Source organism: Hippocampus comes, unplaced genomic scaffold (genome assembly GCF_001891065.2).
Source record: "Hippocampus comes isolate QL1 unplaced genomic scaffold, H_comes_QL1_v1.1 scaffold39, whole genome shotgun sequence".
Classification (NCBI taxonomy): Eukaryota; Metazoa; Chordata; class Actinopteri; order Syngnathiformes; family Syngnathidae; genus Hippocampus; species Hippocampus comes.
Window position 1 is genome coordinate 4,374,447 of NW_017842054.1, and position 22,912 is coordinate 4,397,358.

Here is a 22,912-nt window from a genome sequence, read left to right on the forward strand (position 1 = left end):
AGTACCCCTCCCAGGAGGAGTGGCAGCCATTGACCACGTGCTAGTACTGGACCTCACATCTTCCGTTTAAAATCTCAGTTTGTGGTAACAAGAGGTCCTGGAACTAAAAGGTTCCTCTGGGCCATGTGGTTTGCACTTCCAGACACACCTCAAAGTTCAGGGTAACGTATTTCAATGTGAGGAACTAAAAACGGGAGCGTAGTATAAAATAAATAAATAAATAAAATGGAACTACCACTCCAGTCCTGTAAGAAAAAAAATGAAGTTCAAACCAGCACCATGACATCATAACTGCATCAACATTTGTTTGACAAAAAAACAGTTCATAATGACTTTATTATTTAGTATTCTATATACCTGTATATATAATATTATACTTTATAACAACATACAGTAATGACATTCTTAATTCAAAAGATTAAAAGCGTTTTCTTCACACTCTCTCCAAATACAATGAAAATGGCAGGAGCCCTAAAATTGAACCCTGTGGAACATCATACGACAGTGGGGCAGGTTAACAAAAAAATTCTGTGCCAAATAGGATCTAAACCACTCTAGAGTGCTACCACCAAAGCCCACCTGGTGTTGCAAACGGGCCAACTGAAGACTGTGGTCCATCGTATCAAGGGCTGGGGTCAGATCCAACAAAACAAGACACACACTGTCTGGATGGCACCAAACCTCTTGGATTTCACTGAAAAAGAAAACTGCAGTTGACTCAGCTGAAGACACTGAATTGTTTTGTCGTTTAATTGTGTTTTTGTACTGTTTTTGTGTCATTTATTTATTAACTGTATTTTATATGTCTGATTTTTACTCCAGGTACAGCACTTCTAAAGTGCACCTCCTGTTGCCCACCTCCTCCAGAGTGTCCAGGGAGCAGCCCAATGGAGTTTCCCATTGTGTGTTAGGTTTCAGTGAAGATAAGCGGCTGGACTCGAACCTTCACTAGAGAAAACTCGAGAAACCTCAAAAGTAACAATGCACAAAATATTTCAAATTTCTTGATAATATTTAAGAAACCTTAAGTTCCAAGACATCTTAATTTTGGCACATGTAGTAACTAAAAGGTTCGAATCAGCTATGTACTATGGTCGGATGAATAATACTGAAATTATTCATCATGAAACCACTTCCAAATGTTACTAGTGTGCGATATTTTCTGTGTAAAAAAACACAAAGTGCAACGCAAATAGCACAATGTTGTGCTTTCTGTAAACCTTTAACCCCTCTCAACTGATTCATTTTGATAACACTTGCCCTTTTTCATCATATTATATAATTCATTTTGTAATTTTGGAGCCGTGACGTCAAATCAATCGTCTGAGGTCCGCTTGAGGATCGTCAGCATGCGCACACATTTTCTGCATTGCTGTCATTTCCCCACTAGGGGGTGGTCATTGACCGTAAAATGCGAACGCTTCAAGGTGACAAGTTTATGTCTTAGCTTCGAAAATAGAATCCATAAATCATGAACGCTCAAGTAGGTTAACAGTCCAGAAAAATATAAAAGTCTTCTCTTTTTACTCATATGTGCTTAATACTATATTTTTAAAACGTACAGTAGTACTCACATGGAACACTTTACTGTACTACTCTGGCAGAATGTTGATTGTTATTATTTTACGACAGTGTTGCCGCAGTGATGTTGTTCCTAAATTTAGTTTGTTGTAGTGTTAATAATAAGACGAGCCGTCACAGTCACGCAGATGTTTTGTTTGGGCCACTGATAGTCCGTCGACTCCATTTAGATCATTTTGGAGGGAGTGACTTCAATTCAATGCTATAACGGACTGTTTCTAGTCATCAAAATTCGAAAATAAACCTTGACTGTGTCCAATGTTCGTATGCCTTTTCTCTATTCATTTTTGCCTTTGACTTGAGAATAAAATATGTTACCTGACTCGCGTAGCTCAAAATGAAAGTGTAAGATGTAAAATTAAATGGCACTACAATAGCTGCTGGAGGTACAGTATCGCCGTCGACACATTCTGCATGCGTGTCTTTTTTCCACAAGGTGGTGCTCATTCACCCGTGAAATTCATACGCTTGCAGGTGTCATAATATTTATGCATTTCATGTCGCTTGTTAAATGCAAACGATAAATGAAATTGACATAGAAAGAAGTTGTAATGGACGCTACAACATTTTAAATACTAATTCTACAATTGTATATTTAGTGCTCACAATTATCATTGACACTGTACATGTTTTTTTTATGATTTCCGAAAAATGATGTTGCTGCTATAGCGTTGTTATTGTAGTAGTATTTTGTTTGTTGTACTGCAGCACTAATACAAATCAAATCATTCTCGCGCAGATGCACTCGTGTTATCTGTGCACTCGTACTGGGGATAGACTTGAACGCCGCTGTACCAGGTAACATCAGGTTAACGATTAAAAACATTTGATATCGAAATGCATTCCAAACGCGCGAACTTCTATTGGTGATGCTGGAGCAGGATGCGCGCGCGCGAGGGTGGCATGCGTGCATGACGTCACCGCTCCATGTCCCATGCGCCATTTTGGAAAGGGGGAGAGGAGGGAAAAAAAAATCACGGATAATTTGTGTGGTCTTGACGGATCCTGAAGCCCCGGCGTTTCGCAGTCATCGTGGATGTTCACCGTTAACTCCGAGCCAGCCGCGCGCGTCGTTTTGGGCATCGGACGCGCCGTGTACAACAAAAAGCGCTGCTAAATGAAGCAATGGCGGGTGAGCGACTTTAGAGGGAAGAAGGGGAGCAAAAGGATCCACCACCTCGTTTAGCTCGTGCGTGTGTGTGTATATGCGTGTATATAAATATACATGTGTGCGTGCGTGCGTGTGTGTGAGAGAGAGAGATAGAGAGCGAGAGATGGCCCTGAGTGACTGCAAGTTAGCTGGCTAAGCTAATTAGCGTGCTAGTTGTCAAAACTGTGTCACTGTCAAGTCATTTAACGTCGAAACGCCTCGCGCTGTCACGACAAAAGTGACACCCTTCTCTCTCCTTTTTTTACCTTTCAGGGGTTGCTGGAGGAAATGATTTTCAGTGGTGTTTCTCTCAAGTGAAAGGAGCGATAGATGAAGATGTTGCGGAAGGTATGTAGCTAACGTTAGCATGGCTAGCACGCTGGGCTCGAATGGAGGGGGAGGAGGAGAAGGAGAGCAAGCCGCTCTTCTGCGCTCGCCACGGGGTTCTTTGACACCGCCGCCCTCGGCTGCGGTGCCTGGATGGAGCGTGTTTGTGTATTTGTGTGTCGAACGTGCTGTTTGTCTTGAAACGGTGACGCTACTGTGTGCGCGGCTAGGTAGCTGAATGCTACACGGCGGCTAGGCTATTAAAGGGGGAGCGCCTGTGGACGTGACGTCATTGCGCTGCGCCCATAAATTGGCGTGTGACATCACGCTCGATTTCATTCATTCAGGGAATCAAATACAATGCGCGTATAACAGTTAGCAAACTGTCTTCTTTACATCCAGATCCGAAGGAAAAAGCAGCTGTACGTGATATAAGGCTAATAATGTCGTACCCTATTACAAATAGGAGCTGAAGAAAGTAAACGTGCTTCACTCACAAAAAGTTCGTGATGTTGGCCTTCGTGTGGAATTTCAGGATGAGCTGAAAATGCACTTGACATCAACGTAATTTGAGCTCCCTTAAACTTTTGAATGCATGTCCCCACTGATTGATTGACAGATACTTTATTCATCCCATGAGAGGAATTACACTCTCACAGCAAAGATGCTCATCATTACACCGACCATAAAAATAGAAGCAATAATCAAAGAAAAAGCAGCATTTGAAGATTCCATTCCCTCGTTTCCTTACAACTGCAGTGTCATTTGTGGTTCCGTAAAAATAATACTGTACAGTGTATGTGGCGCTTCAAAATGTTGCTTTGTTCACGAGAGGTTGAGCAGCCATTCCAGTTATCATTCCATTGTTTTGTGTGCGGCGGGCCTAACGATTGATGAATAGTACCTGGCCATTGGGAGCCTTCATACAGGATGTTCTCGGAGGGAAGTGGCCACCGAGCTAAATGCCACAGTGTCCTTCAGGAGGTTCTGCAGAAACTGGAAGAGTCACAGAAAGGCAAAGAAACAGACATCGTGTCAATTGTATCGGTTCAAACACCGGTTGTGAATTTTGCCATCGGGTCACTGTTGGAAAAACAGCAAGTTGTGTGTAAAGTATTGAAACACCGAACGAGTGTGTTTTTTTGTGAGTAGTGTATATTTACAAGAAAAATTATAATCTCTGAGAATACTCTAAATTTGACCGCAAATATGCCTCTAAATTGCTTCATCGGTCACTCTGAGTCGCTGGCATGCAAAGATGAACAAATTACATTTGAAGTAATAACCTTCAAATTTTCCAACCAGTTCAAGCGAAATTGGACAATTTTCTCCGGTGGTTGCTGTGAGGAATCGAGTGCGGTATGCTGTGAACAAAGGCAACCTTTTGTACCTGTACTCCGCTTGCGTCCAAGGATGTACGCTTGTTTATACAACGTGCTCCGCTTACTATGGTTGTCGTCGTCATCTGTCATTTGCTCTGTCTGAGCTGCTTGACCTCAGTACAAACGAGGAGATTTTTATCCCAACATTTTTAACTCGGAAAAATGTCACGTTTGCATTTACGACCACATTTGCAGATACTCAAGCGTTCCCCTTTATCGACGTGCGCAGACAAAATGCAAATGTTGTTTTTGTTTGTTTGACAGCAGCTAATTTTGTTGTGATCGGAGTTAGAGAGAGAGAGAGATATTTTTCCGTCATGCAACTGTAACTGAATGCAGATATTTTTACACATCACCACAGCTTGTTGTTTCTATTTTTAGCTGACATCATCTCCACGGTTGAATTCAACTATTCCGGAGAGCTGCTCGCCACGGGAGACAAGGGCGGCAGAGTTGTGATATTTCAGCACGAGCAGGAGGTATTTAAATTTCCCCCCGCTTTAAGAAGGGCTGGGGGGGCTTTATGTATTTGTCATCCCGTGAGTCACGGACATCAAATTGTTTCCTCTCTTGCTTCACAGTCTAAAAATCGTCCACACCTGCGTGGCGAGTACAACGTTTATAGCACTTTTCAGAGTCACGAGCCTGAATTTGACTATTTGAAAAGTTTAGAAATTGAGGAAAAAATCAATAAAATTCGATGGCTGCCCCAACAGAACGCTGCTCACTTTCTACTTTCAACAAACGGTAAGAGATCGCTTCTTCCGCTCCTCCAAAGCAACGCCGTCTGTCTCTCACCCAACTTCTCTTTTTTTGATCAGATAAAACGATCAAATTGTGGAAAATAAGTGAACGAGACAAGCGAGCGGAAGGCTACAACCTGAAATATGAAGACGGCCGACTTATAGACCCTTTTAGAATCACGTCTTTACGGGTACGTCCGCTTTTACTTGCCCCACCTTGTTGTCTCTTATTTTATTTGATTGTATTTTATTTTGTTTTTTTTAACTGAGCCATCCTAATGTGTGACTTTGCGGCTGCCTTGCAGGTACCGGTGCTAATGCCGATGGATCTCATGGTAGAAGCCAGCCCGCGGAGGATCTTTGCAAACGCGCACACCTATCACATTAATTCCATTTCTGTAAATAGTGACCATGAAACGTACCTCTCTGCAGATGACCTAAGAATAAATTTATGGCACTTGGAAATCACAGACAGAAGTTTTAGTATCCTTTTTGCTACGGCTGCGGAGATTCTTAGTTGTCATTCGGGGGGGGGGGGGGCTGCAATGCTGAATCGGGGGAAATCAGGACTCTTTTTTGTTGAAGATGCGACGCCTTGAATCCAAAAGGATTCTTCGGTTCTTAATGTTATAAGTGCGGAGTGGTCACGATGGGGCTTTTGGTGTTGATGCCCGGCTGGTGACTGACCTCCGTCCGCCAAGAAAAAGGGAGACTACACCCCAAGTCTGAGGACGGGGCGGGAGGCGGAATGTGCCGGACCCTTTCCTTTGTCAACTCTGAAACGCAAACAACATTCAGACAATGAAAGTTTTATACATTGGAGAGACATTTAAATTGGTTTTTGACACAGGCCCGGCTTCTCTCGGGCCAGGTATGACTGTGAAGCCATCGAAATATATATAATATATATATATTTTTTTGTCATCATATTAGCACATAGACAAAATTGATGGAAAAACTTGTTTCAAAATCAGTCAGTGATAATAGTTTTCCACGGTACTGCTAAAAAAAGTGCTTGTTAACGGAAAAAAAGAAATGCCGTAGCACCTGACATTTTTATTTCTTATATTTGCAACTGTGAAATTTTAGCAAGAATCATGGAAGGTGATGAACAACATTCGCTTGACCTTGACCCCTGGCCGGGCCTGAGTTTGACAACCGGTGGGAGATGGAGAGACTACACACTTCTAAATTTAGAACCGAAGAATCTTTTGGAGTCCAGTCGCCTCCCTTCAACCTGTTTTGTTTTTTTCTTCTGTCAGCTGTTTTATTTTGTATTATGACACTCCGCGGCTGCTCGTTGTCACCTTTAACCCCCGCCACCCCCTCCCAGATATTGTAGACATCAAGCCGGCGAATATGGAGGAGCTGACAGAAGTCATCACGGCAGCCGAGTGCCATCCCCACCAATGCAATGTATTTGTGTACAGCAGTAGCAAAGGCACGATCCGGCTGTGCGACATGCGAGCGGCGGCGCTCTGCGACCGCCACTCCAAGTGTGAGTGGCCGTCTGCGCGCCATCATTCTGTCCTTTTTTTTTTTTTTCCAATTGTAATTTTTCATGCATCAATTGTAGTCTTTGAGGAGCCCGAGGATCCGAGCAGCCGCTCCTTCTTTTCCGAGATCATCTCGTCCATCTCAGACGTGAAGTTCAGTCACAGCGGGCGCTACATGATGACACGTGACTACCTCTCTGTCAAAGTTTGGGACCTCAACATGGAGAATCGGCCAGTGGAGACGTATCAAGTATGTTTGCAGATATTCCCTTTCGCTCCCCCAAATTTTTTTTCAGTTTTGTTTTTTGCCAAACCAGATTAAGTGTTACTGATGAAATGTGTGAAGTGTTCGTGGGCATATTTGTTTTGGGTGTTCGGCACCGTAGGAAAGGAATTCAGTCGTAAACTGAGGATCCCCTTAAATTCAGCAAATGAGACATAATTCAGTTGCTCCGAAAAAACAAAGGTTTTTATGAAAGGCTTCATGATGTCAAGGTTGTCTCAATTTGCTGTATGCTTTTGTTTGCCCTTCAGGTCCACGAGTACCTTCGCAGCAAACTGTGCTCCTTGTATGAAAACGACTGCATCTTTGACAAGTTTGAGTGCTGCTGGAATGGCAGTGACAGGTCTGTACTTTTTTTTTTTTTTTTTGCCCGCGCTCGTGATTCCCAACCACTGCCGGAGACCATGAAATGATCCAATTTCACGTTCCTTTTCTTTTTCGTGAAAAGTACAGGCGCTCCCCGATTTACGAACATTCATGTGACGAACAACGGTACATACGAACATTTTTGCGGGTACGGGTATGTCGAAAAATGTTCTCGGACAGAGATGCTGTAAGTTTGATATTGTATTGCGCGCCTTTTTCCGAGTACTGTAGTACTTCTTTCCGCCGCTAATACCGACGTGAGGCGCTGTGAGAGGAGGAGGAGGAGGAAACGCCTGTCCCCATGAAGAAGTTTGAGACGGAACTCTTGGCCGAGGGGTTTTCGCTCATAGATAAAGCCATCGCACTCTTCGAGCAGCAAGACCCAAATATTGAACGTTGCACAAAGGTTGCAAATCAAATGAATGATGCCATACAGTGCTACTGCATCATTTATGATAAGACAAAGAAGAAAACTGTGCAATCGTCCATCATCTCCTTAAGCCTTCGAGTACATCTTCCAAAAGTAAGTTAAACTTCATTTTATTATACTTATATAAACCTTAAACATACTTATATAAGGCTTAAACATACATTCCATACAAAATATAGCACTGAAGCAACTTACGAACGAATTCAGCTAACGAACAATCTTTCGGAACGTATCTTGTTCGTTAGCTGGGGAGCGTCTGTAATTCCTGTGCTGGAGTGAACATATCTCCGATCATTTTTTTATGCCAGTGACGTATAGTGACAGGCAGAACAATTAAATGCTCGTCCACAAGATGGCAGAATGTGCAATTTACTGATGAAGCCACCTGTTGCCGCACATGCAACAGACGGGGATGATTATTTCATGGTCCAGTGGACCCTCGTTTATGACAGGAGCACATTCCAAATCCACCCGCAACAGGTGGAAATTTGTGATGGAGACCATATATAGATTTTTAAGTATCTTGGGGTCTTGTTCACGACGCAGGGCAGGAGGCAGCGGGAGATCGACAGGCGGATCAGTGCAACGTCTGCTGTTAGGTTTAATTTCTATCGGTCTGTTGTGGTAAAGAAGAAGCTCTAGCCAAAAGGCGAAGCTTTCAATTTAGCGGTCGATCTACGTTCCTACCCTCACCTATGGTCACGAGCTGTGGGTCGTGACCGAAAGAACGAGATCCCGGATACAAGCGGCCAGGTTTCCTCCTCAGGGTGTCCAGGCTCTCCCTTTGAGAGAAGGTGAGACGCTCGGGCGTCCGGGCGGGGCTCAGAGCCGAGCCGCTTCTCCTCCACGCTGAGAGGAGCCATATGAAGTGGCTCGGGCATCTGATGAGGATGTCTCCTGAACACCTCCTGGGTGAGGTGTTCAGGAGGTGCCCCTCCCACCGGCAGGAGACCCCGGTGACGACCCAGGACACCCTGGAGAGAGACTATGTCTCCCAGCTGGCCTGGTGACGCCTCAGGATCCCCGGGAAGAGCTGGAAGAAGTGGCTAGGGAGAAGGAAGTCTGGGCTTCCCTGCTCAAGCTTATTGCCCCCGCAACCCGACCCCGGATAAGCGTTGATGGTATCGGTAAAGGTTGGGCAAGGCTGTGCTGAATCGCCTCCCTCTCTTCCAGTGCCATCATGACGGGCTCGTACAACAACTTCTTCCGAATGTTCGACCGCAATACCCGGCGGGACATCACGCTGGAGGCGTCCCGGGAAAGCAGCAAGCCGCGGGCCACGCTGAAGCCGCGCAAGGTGTCCACGGGCGGCAAGCGGAAGAAGGACGAGATCAGCGTGGACAGCCTGGACTTCAACAAGAAGATCCTGCACACGGCCTGGCACCCCAAAGAGAACGTGATCGCCGTGGCCGCCACCAACAACTTGTACATTTTCCAGGACAAGATCAACTAGAAGAGCGGGGACGGGCTTTGGGCGTCCTTGTTGTAGTTCAGCCTACTACGTGTCTGTCTGTATAAGAACAACAAGAAAAAAAAACGGCCTCGTCGTCCTCCCGGTGAAGAATTTTTCGAAAGCACGCGTCTACTTTTTTGGAGGCCGACCCGTAGGTCTGTTTTATTTTGAATCTAAGCTTAGGTTGTTTTTTTTTTTTTTTTTTTTTTTTTGCCTTTTGGCATCAGGGCAATCATCGCACCCCCCCTCCTTCGCCACCTCGCCCCAGTGACCCAGAAAGCCCAAACCTGGATCTCATTGACGGAGGTCAAACTCTTGAACGTCAATGTTTGTGTTGACAATTTTAACCTTGGTTTCACCGTTTTAAAGGCTCGGAAGCTGCCCCCCCCCCCTCCCTCCACACAAGTGACGTCGTACCGCCGTCTGAAAGGTTTCCGAGCACCGAAGAGCGGATTAACGGTTGGTGGGCAGAGGGGGGAAAAAAAGTCAGAAACTGTAACATTCCTTCCCTCCCGCCGGCCGCATATCTGCTGGTGGAAGTGGCCGTGAATCTGGAGAGCGGACTTTTTTTTTTTTTTCCCCTCCCTTTCTTTCCCCTTCTCGTACTTACGTTCTCCCGCCACCCATCAATACAGTGACCTGATTTCACTGACTGTATCTACTCAAGTACACCTTGTCATCCACATAATAAAAAGAAACAAAAACGACAGATGTGTTTTTAAATTTCGATGTATATTGCTTTGCATGTTTTTATGTTGTAGAGATGGAACATGTCCAGTCGCAGCACTGTCTTTTTTTTTTTTTAGCAGATCTCTATTGAACTACCATTTTGGGGCTACCAGTTCCGCAACCACTGTTGGACACAACTAATAGTGTGTGTGTCAATGTGTGTGTGTGTGTGTGTGCGTGCGCGCGTGTGTGTGTTTCAAGTTCCTCTTGATTTTAGAGCGCGTTTTACTTTTTGTTTTGTTTTTTGTGGGCCGGTAAAGCACACGGGCACAAGACGGACAAAGGGAACCTGCAGCCTTAATTCCGACTTTCTATGAGTGACAGCTACAAGTTCCGACCCCCTCCCAGCCCGGACCTCACGTGCATTATGAGTTTTAATTCCGATATTTGACGCGTGATGTCCACATTAACGCCGCTGCTACGAATACACATTGCACCCATACGCGTCGGCGATAAAGAGTGCCTCCCAATCTTAGGAGTGTTGACAGCCCTCATCCGTCTCCTTCCTAATACGGGGAAGTTCCTCCGAAAATGCAGACATACGTCAAGGTTACAAGTACGTTCAAAACAAAACACACAACGCATTGTCTTTGTCCATTGATTCCTCATATGGTGGCAATGTATTCACTGGTTTTATTATTTTGACCAAAGTTCAATAAAATTTTAATTGTGTTCATCTTTTGGGCGGATTTCCTTTCACATCACTCGCAAAAGCCGCATGCATTTTTCAACTTTTATTGAATCTCACGGACCGTGTTTGTGCGTCACATTTTCTTTTGTTGACAAATACCGCAGCATAATTCGTAGTGAAGTAATCACAGTACATGGATACAAATGACACAATAGTAATACACGGTACACAAACAATTGACCAATTTCGATCAAGTGATTCATAGACGTACAACGGAGCAGTTCCTAAAACGTGCAGATCTTGAGGAAGCAGCAGAAAAACCGGGGGACGGGTTAGATGAGTCCGAGAGGGGCCGCCGGCGTTTCAGTCACTTGGCCCACGGTTGCTTGATTTTTTTTCACATTCGATCTCTCATCATTTAAAGGCATGCTGAGGTCTCATCAAGGTCCGAATGCAACACTTCTCAGAGGGTGCTGTGGGAGGCCAGACGCTTCCCGATGTATATCCTAAAAAAAAAAAAAGACGGTAGACCACATCAATTCTATTTTTTGGCTAAAATTCCTTAAGGTATTAAGAGTTCAAAATAGCTGTCTATTAGCTACAGGCTTGTGCAAGAAAGTAAAAAAAACAAAAAAAGGATCATCCTACTAGAACAACAGAGCTTTGTATGGAGATTGAGCAGAGGTACCGTACTTAAAATTGTGGTAATTATGCGCAAACCGAGTTTGAAACTGATTGGCTAATTCTAAATGCGGCTTTTGATAACCGACTTTGAAACACTAACCCGAACTTCAATCATTACTTTCAAATTGTTACCCTACTTTCAAACTCGACTTTGGAATCCTGTTTTGAAACACAAACCCTAATTTGAAACGGTACTTTGAAACCCTCACCCTAAATTTGAAACCCTAACTCTAATATGAAAACCTCCGTTGAATACCTACACTTTCTCTCAAACTCTACTTTCAAACCCCGACCCTAATTTGAAACCCTCCTTTAAAACCCGAACCCTATTCTGAAACCTAGCCCTAACTTGCAACCCTACTTTGAAACCCTGAACCTAATTTGAAACCCTACTTCAAATGTGGACGCGTTTCGGTAACAAATTCGCAACTCCTTGAGATGCTCCCATACTGCACCGAGCCTTACCCGAGGCCGATGGCGAGTATATGCGAGATGATTAAGGAGGGCAGGAAGAGCTGCAGGAAGTCGGGCGAGAGGACGCCGCCCTTCTTCATGACGCTGCTGTTGCGCATGCTGAGCGCAGTGGTGCGCTTGGGGTGCTTGAGCAGGAACTCCCTGCGGAGGAAGCACATCAAACTTTCATGGCCCGTCGAAGGTCACGATGACAGAAAACGGTCACCTTGCCTCACTGACCAAATTGTCATATATTAAGCAAGAGGCGCCACGGCACTTCATGTGGCAGAAAAGCGAGTGAAATGACCTGAAGACAATACCAAAAAATTGTGTCGCGCCACCAGATCTTCCCCAAGTTTGGATTTCCTTCAATAAGCAGAATTAAAGGTAAGAGCTTCCAGTGATTTGAAAAAAAGAACATTTCTGTTTTTGGGGGAAAAAAAAAAACAATCTTCCCTGGCCTCATCTTATGCCTCTAATTTAATGTTCAATTATTATTCCTTAACTTCAGGCGCAGGCGACTGCATATGGACTGCTGCAACCACTGCCGCCGACGTGACAGTTTCCATCTAGTAAGGTGAGCATCTCCCTACATTTGGATTGTGTATTTTCCCCAAAAATACGTTGAACCGGTAACATTTCGTTTTTGGCAATACGCCGTCATGAACAAATCATGCTTGTGGCAATGATGCCTCAGCGTCCAACGCAAACAAACGTGAGGGTGCAGCTAAAAGACTCCATATTCCATCTTTTAAGGAGCAGCTTTAATCGAGATGATATTGTTCGGAACACCAAAATTAAATCACGACGTCTCTCTGTTTCAATCAAAACTCGTGTAGCTGATGTGGCCCCAGCCAATGTAAATACGTCAAAAAACATAAAAAGCGTACTTTGGCGGATTGTTCTCGGGTCGACTAGACCAGTCCCAGATCCAGTCTGCGTTTTTCTTCATCATCATCTCTACTTCTTGTCTTCTTTCCTGAAGGTCCTCGTCTGACTAAAAACATACATTGTGGGTTCGGTCAGGTTGAAAAAAATAAAGCACCAGTAAAGCACGGTACAGGCATACCGACAATTGTGGGTTTGTGTAAGAGCAATGTCGTCTCATTACTAATAAACTCTTTGTGCTCACTCGTAGGACAACTACATTACATTACTAGTGAGGTAGAATATTACTCGTAGCACTTTAATGCCAACTAGTGCAGGATTTGGCCTATTTTGTAACATGTAATTGAAGTACTTGTATGCCAAAGCTGTCCAACGAGTGCAGAAATGCCAGATTAGAGCGGGAAAATTTTGTTTGAAAAACGACTAGTACACTGAGCTGTCGTACTAGTGAGGCCAAAGAGGGTTACTGTAATATAGGACTTTTTTTTTTCTTGTCATGTGTAGGGTCACTCATGTTCTAAAAATCAGTACGCGTGTTCCCCACTTTCAAATCAAGACAGTAGATCTTACACTATTCAGTACCTGCAAGCTGCTGCCCCCAGAGCCTCTCCACACAAGGGGGGTCAGTGCTCTGCATGGGCTGTTGTAAGAGGGGGGCAAAGGGTCAGAGTGACTGTCTGCATTTCGCAACCATGTAGTTCCCCTTTCGAGCACAGACCTGTTGCACTCCGAGCTTCCGCCTGAGCTACTCCTGCTCGACTCGTGTTGGGCGTCCAGCAGCATGTTTTCCACGTCATCCTGCTGAGTGGACGTGGGCATGACGAGCTCCTGGCTCCCGTGGCGACTGATGCTTTGTGAGGCTGCCCCGCTGAAGTGGAACTCCACCCACGAACCTGGTAAAAAAAATTAAAAAAAAATTCGGAAAAAAATACTATAATAATGTACACAAAGCAGCCAGTGATGATGAAAAATGTATTTTTTAAACACAAGATATGTAGATAAAAATTAGTGCAAGCACAATGTAATCGTTTGCTCTCTGACTCACTTTACTCACAAAATTTTAAACTACATAGTCATATAAATACATTTTTAGAATCTTGTCGTGAAGCTTCCCAACAGTTTCCATGCTAGCTCGCGCCATTTCCGAACAAAATGTGTCATTTTAACACAATACCTTGCAAACTCTCCTCTGAAGAAGCGTCCTTTGGTATCGACATGGCACAGCTTGGCCTCCTCCTTCGTTTTAAGCGTTGACCAACGTGGCTAAAAGTTTAAATGTGGCGAAATATTCCCTGAGACCCGATCAGCTGCAGCGCCCTCCGAGCAACACACAATAACAATGACGAAATCAAGTGTTTACCTCGACGCCGATTGGCCAAATCGAGGGCGCGTGCCGTACGTATGAAAAGTAGGCCCCGCCCTCCTAGGCTAGAATGCGCATGCGCAGTCACGCTCCCCTGGAAAGCGGACGTCTTTATTGCGTCCGGTATATGTCACAATCCGGGGTTTGAAAACACACCATGACATCGACACGATACATCACAAATAGAACGTTTCAACGGACCACGTCGAGTAAAAATGTTGTGTGGCTCGGTGGATGGAGGCAGTGCGGCGCATTTGGCTCCAGGTGGCAGTAAGAGATCAGACCCCTCTCACAGTGGCATTGTTGAGCAACGTCACCATCTTCCTCGGTCAGAAGTATTTGTTTTTTGTTTTTCTCACCTCTTAGGGCTGTGTGTGACTCTTTGACTTGTATTGAGTAATACCGATAGCAGAGTTTCTACACAGCTAAAACTGAAAAGTTCCACACCCAAATTACCAGACTTTTCATTCAAATAAAATATATCGGTCTTGCAAATGGAAATATTCATATAATAGTTTACATGTCCCATGCTTTTCCAAACTCGGAAGTTTGTCAACTCCAACTCCGTATTATACCAGATACTGTTATATATAGTGGTCCTTCGATCGATATCATCAAACGATATCCGTGATAATATACTTGATCGGCATGTATCGATCAATGCCTTTCATTCCTGATTACCCGCAGCTTGTTTGGTGCAGTCTGTGTAAACAGTTACTGAATCATCATGGAGGTTTTGCCTTTTCTGCACTTTCAATCTTAAATGAGGTCATGTTTTTGGATAATAAAGGGATAGAAATTTGGATAGAATGTATTTTTTTAAATCTGATTATTGAATTAATCAAGAAAAATGTCAGATTGTATATTATTATCAATTAGTATAACAATTGTTAGTGAGCATCTGTAAAATTGACAAATGTGCAGTTAATTTAATCCACGCGATCGGTCTGGGAATCGGTATCGGCCGATCTCACTCATGGATAATCGTAATCAGAATCGGCACCGTACCGGCCATGATCGAAGCACTCCTACCTGAACAAAGTGCATTATTTTGGATTCATGATGGCCATATTTTCTCATATAGTGCCCGGTAATTCTTCAATGACTCAACTCATGTTGTGTTTGCACATTCTCAATTGTTGTATCTAGCGGTGGTGTTTCAAAATGCACACAAGTGTGTATAATACTTGTTTTAATCCTTACATACGAACGTCCAGCGTAATTTGACTAGTCCTTAAAATCCACATGAACTGTGCCTGCTATCTCGCCGAGGCGACTCCAAATTTGAGGCGGGCAAATGAAATTATGTTTTCCTCGCGTGGAGATTAGCGTGACTGATTATTCCTGGAGAACTCAATTATTTCTGCAATTTAGGGAAGCTATTACTTTCAAATGTGTCCTCCTTCCTGCCAGACATGGGCTTGTTACCAAACTGAAATACACTTTGAAACAAACACAGCACACTGTGCAAAATGGAAGAAATTCAATGTGTCTTTTTTGCATGGCGGAATTGCTTTGCAAAAAGAGCAACAAATGTTTCCGAGAAGGGAAGTTATCCACTCAGAGGAGATGTGCTCCCAAAATAGCTCTTCATAGGGGTCATGTTGTGGAAAATTGACTTTTTTTTTCTTTTTTTTTTTTGGTCTTGTATACAAATAGTTGAGTCTAAACTCACACGCTCTGCCCAACCGTCAAGTGCGAAATGAAACAACCAAATCTTTTAGCTCACTGTTTCTGAAAAATGTGTCTGTGAGTGTGATATTTTGCTTTTGTTGCGCAATAGTTGTGTATGGAACATCTTATCTTCGAAAACACCCGAGAATTTTTTTTTTTTTAATGTCTGACTGATAACTTTCCACTACTGACACGATAGTAAAAAAACAAACAAATACAGTACTGCGAATGCTTGCTCGGGGGGGCGTCACCCCAATCGCCTTCAGGCTTGCAACAATTTTTGAGATGTGATCATCTGCACAGAAAACGATGAAAGCGTATACGCTTTGCAGTTTAACATCATCCGTCTGTCTAATTCAGCCTGTATGAATATGGAAGAGAGCCCAATAATTCCCCCATGACAAGAAAGTTAACACCTGGAATTTTCTGGCCATTTCCTCCAACGTAGTGACCAAGTACCGCATCTGGGCCAAATGGTAATACGCGAATAAATCATCTTTCCATACAAAAATAAAATGAAATATGTGGACGGCTTATGAAATGTCAATACTGTTGGTTTCAATAAGCAACGCGTGCATCCTCCAAAAACATTTATGCATCTGCAAACCCGAAGCGAGCAATCGCATATCGTGCTGGTGTTAAGTGCTTTAGATTTTCATAAGCTGCAGTCAGCATGTGTTGCCGGCGACGATGATTGGGTTAAATGTTATGGAGCTTTTGTTCATCTCCGCATCCCGACAACAGACGGCATTCCAAGCGCAACTCGTATCTGGTATTAATACGATATCAGCAAAGAGAAAAACAAATGAATGTGGCTAACAGGCGAAGTGGGATATGAAACGTTGATTAGATACAGCATATAAATAGGTTTGTGGATGGGGAAGATGAGAAGGAGGGAAGACAGGAAGTTGTAGTAAGGCAGGAAGACATTTAGCATCTGTTCCACTCCTGATTAGCACTGACAATTAACCTCCATTGGCCACATCCTGCTTTCTATCAGCCACAGAGATAGAGAGCGACATTTGACTGGTAACGTCAATACTAAACACTCGGGATGTTCGATATCGCTTTTTTTTCAGACTGATACCAGTGCGAATATTCACCCTTGAGTACTCACTGACGCCGATACCAAGAGAGCGACATTTGACTGTTCGATATCATTTTTTTTTCAGACCGATACCAGCACGAGTATTCACCCTTGAGTACTCACTGACGCCGATACCAATACCGATACTACTACTACAGATGATCCATCAAATTTCACTAAACACAAGAACAGAAAATTGTGAACAGAAAGCAGGTCTCGACCTTTCTGTCTTTCTCACACACATAATGATTCAGCAGTGTGTCAAACGGCCGCAGTGCTATGCCAACTACAAGCAAGGAAGACTTATTTGATTCCGGATTTGTTTATCTTTTTCCTTAAATATCAGTGAATGGTATCGACATCTTTCAGAAGACCCCCGTTATCTTGAAATAAGTCTGGTATCGGCCCGATATCCGATGTCTATGATAGCATTGAACTGGTGTTGATAATTATATTTAAAAATATCAAGGGAATACTCCTTTTTGCTCCGATTTTTCAGGAGCTGAATTCAATGATCGAAAAGTGTTTCTACGCAAACCAGTGGTGTCTAAAGTATGGCCCGAGCACCATTTCTGGCGATTAGCCTGCATTACTTGTTGTCAAGCATTAGCATCACTGTATCCATGTTGGCGATACCGCTCATATCATGAAATCTATTGGCCCACTTTATTTCACGCTCATATACATTTTTAACCCCCCGAAACACGATCTAATTATGGATTAACATTGAACACCTGCAGAGCTATATTTAATATTCATTAGCCCTTATGAGGCCGCATGAGCCCTTATGTAGGAATTGCCTCGTGCTGTAATGGGAATTTTTTTGGGGGGGGGGGATTAAAAAGCTTGAGGTAAGCTTCCATAAATTAGACTCTGCGTATTCTACGAATATTAACTCGTTTTAATTGTTTTATTTATTTATTTTTTTGAAGCAGGTCTTCTCTTAAAAGTGAATTTGCTTTGCTGAAAGCAATCTGCGATGAATAATTTAACAGCAACTTCTTTTCGCACGTGAAAAAAAGGGATGTACTGTAATTAACGGACAGAGTGAAAGAGAATGGAACAAGTGTCCCTGAAGGATGGCTGATTATTTTTCTTTTAATACGTACAGTATATAAACACAAGATTGTGGCTTTTTTAATTCCACACGGGGGGCTCCTGGCTCCCTTGAGTCTTTAAGATTGGTTTGTTTTGCGATGGATTGCTGATGCTCACACACACACACACACACACACACACACACACACACACACACACACACACACACACACACACACACACAAAATCATAATAGCCCAGTCGCCTTATTTTATGAAATACAGCTGTTTGCGAACAAGAGCCCAATGAAATAAAAGGATGTTCTTTTCCAACAAGCCCTTTTGGTTTCATGCATTGTTTTTTCTTAGCACCTTGTGACCAGAAATTTCGGTACTTAACTTTTTTTTTTGTCTTTCTTTTTTCAAAATATTTTTGTAATCGCACAGTGGGATCCTAAAACATAATTCGATTCAGTCAGGACCTAACATTCTATTTTTTTTTTTCCTATTTCGTTTCAGGTCTCATTCAGACAGCCGTGATGCAAAGCATTTGACAACCCAGTGAACAGAAGAGGTTTCAATTTGTTTAATGCCATTGCCAGTTACAAAAGTTTACAGTCAAAACTAACCGTGAAACAAAGATAATTACACATATTTTACTTAAAAACAACCACATGACTTTGCGTTAAATCCATTATCTCAATGCTAAGCCTTCATGGGGTGAAACAGGATTAGATGAGCTACCGAATAGCTATGTGGCAACGTTACAACACTTCAAGCAATGTTTTTTTTTTTGAAACGCCAACGGTGAAGCAACACATGCAGACAGACAATATAACAATATTCCCAGGCAAATATTCTCTTAATCCTCTGTGACAATAACTTGCATCTGATTGTTTTTACACTGGCACCCGATAGTCAATACCAAAAGGAGCCACACTCTTTATCGAAACATGGAACGAGTTAAACTCGCATCTTGCTGGATACTCATTTTCTTGTTGACACAATTGGCCCTATTCCACATTTGGATATCTGGTCAAAGGGCTGAGATCCACCGCAAATTGAATTTGCTGGGGAGGAACGGCAATTAAATACCCAAGCATTGAAAAAACAAGCGATTGAAGCAAGTAAACAAGCAATCAGTGATGGAAAGGAAAGCGAATAGAGGAATCGGAGAGAAAAATGAAAAAGCAAAATCAAGCTGGATCTCGCCCCTGCTTGCAGCCCCCCCCCGGCATCTAAGTCGATTATCCAGAATCTTGATCAAGCCGAGCGGGAGGAAGTATCATGTACTCCAGTGCTCCATCCATAATAAATGAGCCAGCATTCAATTAAAATCCCTCTATTCATCTCCAACTACGATAAAAACTTATTAGTATGGTCTCGAGGCCTCTGTCTGACACCGCGAGCCAGCCTTAATCATCCTGCATGTCTGGGATGCAGTTGGCGCTCGGCGCTCTTTAATTGCCTCAAAGTTCAGACGCCCTTTTGAGAGACATGACTCGAAGATTTAAAGAGACGAACGCAATGAGGAGAATGCGCAGACGGCTGATGGTGGGAACTTGTGCCAGCAGCAACTTTTTAAAGCCTCTTTTTTTTTTTTTTTAAATCGACTTTATATGAAGCCCTTAAACGCTTTGAATAAATCATATTGTCTCTGCAAACACTGAAAGTGGACATGTGTGAATTTATGATGCAGGCACAATCAGCCCGCTTGGCAGGACCATAAAATAGAAAGGCATACATATTTTAACACATTTGGTGAAACAGAACACTAGTTTTAGTAGATAGCTGTTAAAAAAAAAAAAAAAAAAACACACACAACAGGGCTGAGCTGTAAAAAGGTGACCACAATTATATGCATGCTTACAAAATAAGTTAAGTATTGTTGTAATTCACGTCTATGTGTTGGGGAAGGGGGAGTGTGTTTTTTTTTTTTTATTGTTTTTTTTTTTAAAGCAGCTGCCTTGACTGCCTATACTTCCGTGCATTTTAGCTGCTGAGATGACACACTTCACTCTTTCAAACACAGGTTGGGGTCCATAGTGTATGTAACTATGAATTTTGTTAAGTATTGTTTTAAATCGGGCGAGTGCCGGTTCTGACAGGGCCACCACTTAAAAAGGTTTAATGACGGACCCTGTTCAGCTGCAACTGCTGTCCGAAACTAGTGCGACCACAAAACCTTTAGGCTTTGGGTAGGAAGCAAATGAAATATCAGGAAAAGCCTACTAGAACAGCCGAAATTCATTTGGGGTTAATCGGCGGCACGTTCAATGATGTCAGGTTTGTGCTCATTTCACATAATTTGAATGTGATTGGTTAACTATGAATGGAGTCCCATTCGCTAGTTATGCTCTTTATTTTTGTTTTACTTCCTCTCTTGAAAAGACTAACCCAAAAATTGAATTGAGTTATCACGGTGGAGCAAAATTTGAAAGGATTAATCTTCACATTAATCATATTTTTTTACATCACAAAAAAACAAGTGTTTTGAAAACGGGGTGGGGGTGTGTAGACTTTTGATATCGATTGTATGTTAGTCATCCCTTTTGACATGTGCTACCTTGGCCCAAAAGATGTTTCCCATGTCAACATATTAATAGCACGCGTGAGCTTCACATACCAGGGTGAAGTCGAGCTTCTGTTACGCAATTTTTCTCATCCCGCATTGTTCATGGGAAGTCCAGCTGAGAGACATTGATTCAGCACAGATGACCGTTTGCGGTGACTAATAGCGGTCATATTTTTAAGTCTCGCAGATTGAGTCCAAACATGCGCACCACAGGAATCTCAAACAATAAATTTCCACGGCGCAAGTCATGGGAATCTCGACTGAGCGGCGCTTTTTCCACATCTCTTCGAGTTCACGGCGTAGTAAATGTCAATTGGTTTGAAATGTGCCATACAAGCAAAAAAAAAAAAAGCAAACTGTAGTGTTCATTGCAAACATTGCACACTGATAAGCTTATGTGCGCATATGAAAGTTAATTGTGTCATTCGCAGAAGCCACGCCTACTTGCAATTCGTTGCTGCAGTCGTGTTTGACTCCAGGGGAGGATTTAATGACATCCTGATATGAAGGGGCAATAATTCATGATAAGCTGCCTTCAATGATGCAGCCGCCCACACACCTCCTAGCTTTAATTTTCCCCTTCATCTAAGTGCCTCCCGCTCAGCGCAGGCAAGTTGCCGGAGTGAGGATGGGATAATTTGGCCTCAATTTGATTTTCAAATCATCAGTCGTGTCGCTTTTGCGTGTATTTTCTCTCTTCTAATAGCAGGCACAAAGAAGACACGAATGCACTTGACGATTCATTCTATCAATTTTTGAGAAAATATTTGGGACTATGATGCAATGTTTTTGTTTTGTTTTTTTTAAACGACTAAAACGGTGCCAAAATATCTCTATGTTTCCAGGATTAGTGTGACCAACTGCCCGTTCAACTCAAGTGATTTGATAAACAACTGCATTTATGTGGCTGCGTAAGTGTGCACACCCTATTTTAACTGGGATGTCTTGCGTGTATTTTCTCTCTTCTAATAGCAGTCACAAAGAAGACACGAATGTACTTGACTATTCATTCTATCAATTTTTGAGAAAATATTTGGGACTATGACCCCCAAATAAATATCCGTGGTTCTCGGGGGGCCTTTCCTAATATCGCCTTTGCTTTCGTGAAGAAGCCGACGGGTTTTTAGCTCACGACGACTGCTATTTTGAATGGTTCAAACGGCTAAAACGGTGCCAAAATATCTACATGTTTCCAGGATTAGTGTGACCAATAGCCCGTTCAACTCAAGTGATTTGAAAAACAACTGCATTTATGTGGTTGCGTAAGTGTGCACACCCTATTTTAACTGGGATGTGGTTGAATTCAGAATGAACCAATCAGATTGACACGGGAGTCAGCACACAACTGCCACCGTTTCATGAGCCTCTAATTAATCCCCAAATAAATATCCGTGGTTCTTGGGGGGCCTTTGCTAATATCGCCTTTGCTTTCGTGCAGAAGTCGACAGATTTTTAGCTCACGACGACTGCTATTTTGAATGGTTCACAAGTCTATTCACCTTGTCTAAAAGGACAAGTGACTTGCTGTGGTCACCCCGACTGGCCGATGGTCACATCCTCCAATGGAAGTTTTGTTTTTTTTTCGAATTAAATGGCAGGTTGGATCATTTATGGGTCAGCTTATAGCTCATCTGTGAGGATTTGGGCTTTGGAGCTGGAGGACAGCAGTTTGAGCCTAGAAGCAGACAATATTTTCAAATTGCCAACCAGCTGGTGGAGGGATGCTGACCTGCTTGCTGGCTACTGTTGCAATGCCCTCGAGCAAGGCACCGTCCCCACCGCTGGCACCCAAAGAGGTGCAGCACTCATTTGTGTGCCCATTTCAACTCCGGATTTCTCCTTGCATGCCTGCAGTTGTGATCTGCTCCTCTATGTGGTTGTGCAAAACAAAAACACAAAGTGACAGTCGAATTTTCCCTTGTACATCATGATATAATAATTTACCAAACATGATGGCCAGTAGGTTACCCATCCCAAAATGAAGCTGTAACTTCATACTCCGACTGTGTATTTCTCACTGATTGGGTTTTTTTCTTTCTGTAATGTGCTAAAAAGATGATTGACAGTCCATAACAAACAGTAAATGTCCAAGCGATGAACCGCATTTTAGAACTTCATACTAAGTTCGAAAAAATGTCACATGCCTCACGATAAGATAAAAGAGCGCATGTGATGTATGCCTGCCAAGTGTATACAGTATAAGACTGATATCTAATTAACATACATATCATGATAGAGATGTTTTGCATATATTATTGAATGTTTTGGAACGTGTACCCTTATTTAGTAACAGATACACACACGCGCGCGACAGAACCAACGGCACATCAACCGAGTTACGGCGACCGATGTAACATTCAGTAAATACTGAGGAGTTTACATTTCAACATGCACCATCAAATGATCTTCCAAGTTGAGTCCTCTTATAAATCCACCTGGCTTTTCCTGCAGAGGATCTTTTTAAAGGACCTGCGGAAGTCGTTATTGAATATGGTGTAGATGACCGGGTTGAGGGAGCTGTTGCAGTATCCCAACCAGAAGAACATTTTGAAGAGCGTCTCGGGCACGCAGCACACGCAC

General features: G+C 43.0%; 2 protein-coding genes and 1 long non-coding RNA gene across 4 annotated transcripts; 2 read left to right on the forward strand and 1 right to left on the reverse strand.

Annotated features, from left to right (window-relative positions):
• Window positions 1-2,481: 2,481 nt before the first annotated feature.
• LOC109510177 (protein phosphatase 2, regulatory subunit B, delta) lies at window positions 2,482-10,016 on the forward strand. The gene is made up of 10 exons (XM_019860319.1): window positions 2,482-2,713; window positions 3,005-3,079; window positions 4,822-4,919; window positions 5,022-5,187; window positions 5,262-5,374; window positions 5,489-5,666; window positions 6,517-6,681; window positions 6,760-6,929; window positions 7,214-7,305; window positions 8,932-10,016. Exons 1-10 carry the CDS (start codon window positions 2,707-2,709, stop codon window positions 9,209-9,211), a joined length of 1,344 nt encoding a protein of 447 aa, XP_019715878.1. The 5' UTR covers window positions 2,482-2,706; the 3' UTR covers window positions 9,212-10,016.
• A 537-nt stretch (window positions 10,017-10,553) lies between these two features.
• On the reverse strand, window positions 10,554-13,929 carry bnip4 (BCL2 interacting protein 4). 2 transcript variants are annotated; one of them, XM_019860321.1, is made up of 6 exons: window positions 13,771-13,929; window positions 13,315-13,489; window positions 13,179-13,236; window positions 12,599-12,705; window positions 11,721-11,870; window positions 10,554-11,077 (listed from the first exon to the last, which is right to left on the reverse strand). In XM_019860321.1, exons 1-6 carry the CDS (start codon window positions 13,811-13,813, stop codon window positions 11,035-11,037), a joined length of 576 nt encoding a protein of 191 aa, XP_019715880.1. In that variant the 5' UTR covers window positions 13,814-13,929; the 3' UTR covers window positions 10,554-11,034. The 2 variants fall into 2 exon arrangements, with proteins under 2 accessions (XP_019715880.1, XP_019715879.1); XM_019860320.1 differs by having other exon boundaries at window positions 13,167-13,236.
• Window positions 13,930-14,033: 104 nt separating this feature from the next.
• Window positions 14,034-20,670, forward strand: LOC109510180 (uncharacterized). Its single transcript, XR_002167088.1, has 2 exons — window positions 14,034-14,287; window positions 18,277-20,670. It is a non-coding gene; the product is annotated as an uncharacterized LOC109510180 (long non-coding RNA).
• Window positions 20,671-22,912: the final 2,242 nt, after the last annotated feature.